The sequence below is a fragment of the Gavialis gangeticus genome, unplaced genomic scaffold (genome assembly GCF_001723915.1).
Source record: "Gavialis gangeticus isolate Ggan-Ray unplaced genomic scaffold, GavGan_comp1, whole genome shotgun sequence".
Classification (NCBI taxonomy): domain Eukaryota; kingdom Metazoa; phylum Chordata; order Crocodylia; family Gavialidae; genus Gavialis; species Gavialis gangeticus.
The window spans coordinates 101299110-101303422 of NW_017729024.1; the positions used below are offsets into that span (position 1 = coordinate 101299110).

Consider the following 4313-nt stretch of genomic DNA (forward strand, 5'->3'; position numbering starts at 1 on the left):
ATGGACAAGCAGCAGGAGCTGCTAAACTAGTGCCGTGCCCCCCAGACATGCCTCATCTCATCCTACATCCACCCTGGCTGGGCAGCACCAGAGTGCTGCCCCACTCTGTCCTTCACTGCGGGCAGCATTGATCTTCCTCCCCACACCCCTTCCCTCCCCCTCCCCTTTCACCACAGCAGACTTACCAGCTGCACACAGCTTTCCTCATTGCCTGTGTGCGGCACTGAGACTGCACGCACAGGCACTTATCGGCCACATCAGGCTGATTTCTGATATAGCCAATTTTTTTATATTGGTGTGTATCTGATATCAGGCCAGTGTATCAGTGCACCTGTAATACCAACTTAAGTTTCAGGTTGACTTGCTTTAACTTCATTTTGCTTTTGGTTTCTTGCTGTCTTCCTTTTTTAAATGTTTGTAGTAATACTTGCCACAGCAAGCTTGAATCTTTAGCAAAGCTTCTTTCCCTTTCAGTGCATCTTCACCAGCCCCACACCTTAAATTCTAGGGATGGTCATTGCAGGGACCAAATTTTTGCTTTTTTGCACTAATGTCAGCACATTGGTTGTTCACATCTCCTCTGCCTTCCAGTAGCTGACCGAATTTGGTAGAACTGTCTCCACTTCTAAAGAGATGAAAATAAAAAAGTGGAAGTGGTTATGGGAAAGCTATGCAAATGAGTGGTACTTAAATTACCTGTTTTGAAATGGTCTGAATCATTGTCATTTCTCAAGATCATTTCATAAAATGAAAAAGCTGTTCACTGGTTACACTGGTCTTGCTTTGACTTGTTTCTTGGTCCTTAAGTTGGTAGCTCATGATCACAAAACAAGGACACACACTTTAAGCAAAGTAAATCCCAATCCATATGTTTTGAGTGTGCACAATAAGGTATGTAGGCAGTAAAGGACCTCAGCAACCACAGTTTTGACTATCAGCTTGTTAGCCTATCAGTTTGTTGGTGTGTTGTCAGATAAAAACAGACCTGAAGTCCCAAATAATGCATTGTCACTTTCAGGCAGATTCCTGACAAGATAAGATTCAGTGTTTTAGTCATCTGTAGAGTGAGAAATTATTTTCTTGCTGCTGCCCCTCAGGTGTCATGTACTTAAGAGTACGTCTCTACTGCAACAATATTGAGACTGTTGACGAGAAGCATATTTCAGTTTCCCCACACACCAAACCCAGATATAAGGTGGTGAAGTTGCCCTGTGGGTGTTTCTTGCACTGCCATCAAGTGCACAAAATACCTCTAAAGTACAGTGGAGGGAATGGACATATCTTAAAGAGTCCAGAACTATACGATTTATTTGCATAATAATAGGAAAGATGTTCACTATTGAGAAAAAAAGAGGTGGTCACTTTATCTGCCATAACTTCAGTTGCCCCAAACAGCTTCAGCCAGATGTTCATCCAGAAATAAATATTTAGCATTTGAGATTGGTAAGCATATGACAAACTTCCCCCAGAAGCCTATTGTCAAAAGATTTAACTAATAACCCAAAAGTCTGTCATGACAGTAGTATTTTTTTTTTTAAATCAAAAGTAGTAGTAAAACAGTTGAGATTTAATTCTTGTCAGGTAACTGGAACTTTCATTTTACTTGTTCCTCAGATAATCCCTGTTTCAGGTTTCCAGGTTCTTGGTGCACACGTTAGATTACTTTTGCTGTCAAATAAAATATTTAAGCTTATTGGTAAGAACAAACATTTTTGCAAAGCCAGTTATAAAACATTAAGACCGGAAAGTGTATGGGTGGCAGATGTACTTTCATAGTTTTGGAAAAATCATTCTAACTGAAATGCAGAGTTCCTCTCCTTCCTCCACCCGCACCATCATGAACTTCTGGGACAGAAATTGATTTTAGTTTCCATTTCAGGTAGGCTTCTTTGGAAGTTAAGCCTGCAAGTTTGTCACAAAATAAGTAATTCTTGTGTAGAAAATCATGTGACTGCTACTTAAAGTGCTTTCACCCTGAGAGGAATGCACTTAAGTACTGTATACTTAAGGTTTTCTGGAACACACAAGCTCTCAGACCTGCTTGCAGTGTTTCTGGAGTATTATATATAAATATGCTGAATCTATTACTTCAAGACTCAACTTACAAAATTTTTAAGCCTACCTCATACAGAGCTAGTGAGAGAGAAGAATTTACAGAAAAATATATCTAGTAATAGAGTCAAAGCCAGTTTAATTTTTAAGGTAATAAACAGATTGCCCCGATAGTTGTGCATTTTTTTTTCTCTTGCAGATTTTATTTCCAGTGAAACCTTTTACAAATGGAAAATCTAATATGAGCTTAATCCCAGATGTTCAGGAAAAGGGTGGGAATGGGACAATTGAAAATTGAATTTTGAAAGATATGTTTGGATGGAGAACCAATAACTATCAACTTTGCAAATGCCAGTAATGCAGTACAAGGTAGTTTAGGTTCAGCCAAAGCCTGGACTATTGCTCTTTTCAAACTGTGGAGAAGTACTTGTCTTGGAAGGTAAAGAGCTTTCTTCTAGACTGAAATCAATTTCTCTATGAACTCCAATATTTCTATGCTGATAGTACAGTTCATAGCAGGTCTCTCCCACAGGCAGTGTCAGGGACCTAGGGATTTGGGACTTATGAATGCTTTCTAATTTTTGCTAGCCTGGTCCGGCTTCACTTTTGACCTGTGGTATGAGGAAAATATTAAATTGACTTGCTTATAGAAGTTAAAGCACAATAATGAATCTGATTGCTTCAGCTTTCAGAAAGGAATTTTTATTTTCCCCCAAAAACTTCAAGTAAGCCCACCTGCATTTTTAAACTGTTTTAGGGTGCATTGCATAAAACATTTACTGTGCAGTTGTCTAATTAACTATGCAGTAAATGTCTTGGTATCTACAGGCACCCCTATTAGGACACAGAAAAATAATAAATTTTACAGCAGGGTAGGACTTGTCAATACAAGTCCTACCCTGCTGCAGAGCTTTTTTGTGCATGACAGCACATGTGTAGGTGGCCACTGTCTGGCTAGGGCGAGAGTGCCTCAGTGCTGGGGCTGCCTGCCCATTAGCCCCACACTGAAGCACCCTCATGTCCTAGCCAACCCCTCAGCGCATTGAACCCTGTGGGAGCAGCCCCGGGCTGGCAGAGGGACTTCCCAGGCTCCCTGTGAGCTGGGGCTGCTGCAACCTGGCTCAGTGTGCTGCAGTCTGGGCACATGTGTAGACATGCTCCCGGGAGCTTCCTGGGAACAATAAACTGCTATTGCTCTGCAGTTTATTGCTGGCCCCTAGTGGCATGTGTAGACCTGTCTCTAGACCAGGTAGGCAAATGCTACCTGTAAAACTCTGGGAAAGGCTCTCAAAGATATTGCTACCTATAACAGTGCTATTACCATGTGGTCTTAAACTTAACTTGCCTGCATGATGCTTTGAACCTTGAGACCTACTTTAAGCTTTACATGGTGGTGTTAGGATTTCTGAGAGACTTTTTCAATCTGTAGATATAAGGTGCTTTACAATGGTAGGGGAGCATTGATGCTTGTATACAAACATGCAGGAACCAAGGGAGAGGTTAACAAGGCAAGTCATGGGTACAAGACATGTCATTGAAGAATAAAATTGACAGAATAAATGAAGGAATAAAATTCACAGCCTTGTAACACGTAATTGAGATGTAGCAAAACGACAGTGGCAGTAATGTGCAATCTTTATAGTATTGTGTACTATGAAGTATGCATAGCTCTGGGAAAGAAACATGGTCACTTCTTACTTATAAACGCATCTCTTGAATGTTATTGCGTTATCAGTTGAAATCAAACTGATAAGATTGTTCCAGATACTAGGGTTAAGGTTTTATTTATTTGTTTTATTCTTGTTTTTAATAGTCGTTACTCAACCAAGTCCATCAGTCTCTCAACCCAGTACTTCACAGAATGAGGAGAGAGCTCCTGAGTTGCCCAAACCAAAGAAGAACAGATGCTTTATGTGTAGAAAGAAGGTTGGCCTTACAGGTATGAAAAGGGCTTGTTTACTGCTTAAGTTCTGTTTTGCTTGTGTCTGCATTTTCTGGCTTGAACTTGGTATTTGCATCCTTTGCAAAACTTTACTTTGGGCAGGAAGTATTTCAAAATGATTGGGATAAGACCCCTTAAAATAACTAATGTTTAAAAGGAGCATTTTTCTTCCTAGATTGCTGTTACTAGAGCACTCATGGAAAATTTAGTTTCTTCTCTCTAGTGACTAAGCTTTAAAATTATGGTTTACTTTTATCTGAAGCTTCAAGTGACACTGCTTCCTTTTGTTTGTGCAGGGTTTGACTGCCGATGTGGAAAC

The 4313-nt window shown here is 40.2% G+C and overlaps 1 protein-coding gene across 1 annotated transcript in view; it reads left to right on the plus strand.

Moving 5' to 3' along the window:
* Window positions 1–4313, plus strand: part of ZFAND5 (zinc finger AN1-type containing 5) — an 18845-nt gene that overhangs the window by 7723 nt on the left and 6809 nt on the right. Inside the window, exon 5 of the mRNA XM_019517461.1 lies at window positions 3866–3991. Coding sequence (XP_019373006.1) covers window positions 3866–3991 — 126 coding nt within the window. The remainder of the gene's footprint in view (window positions 1–3865; window positions 3992–4313) is intronic.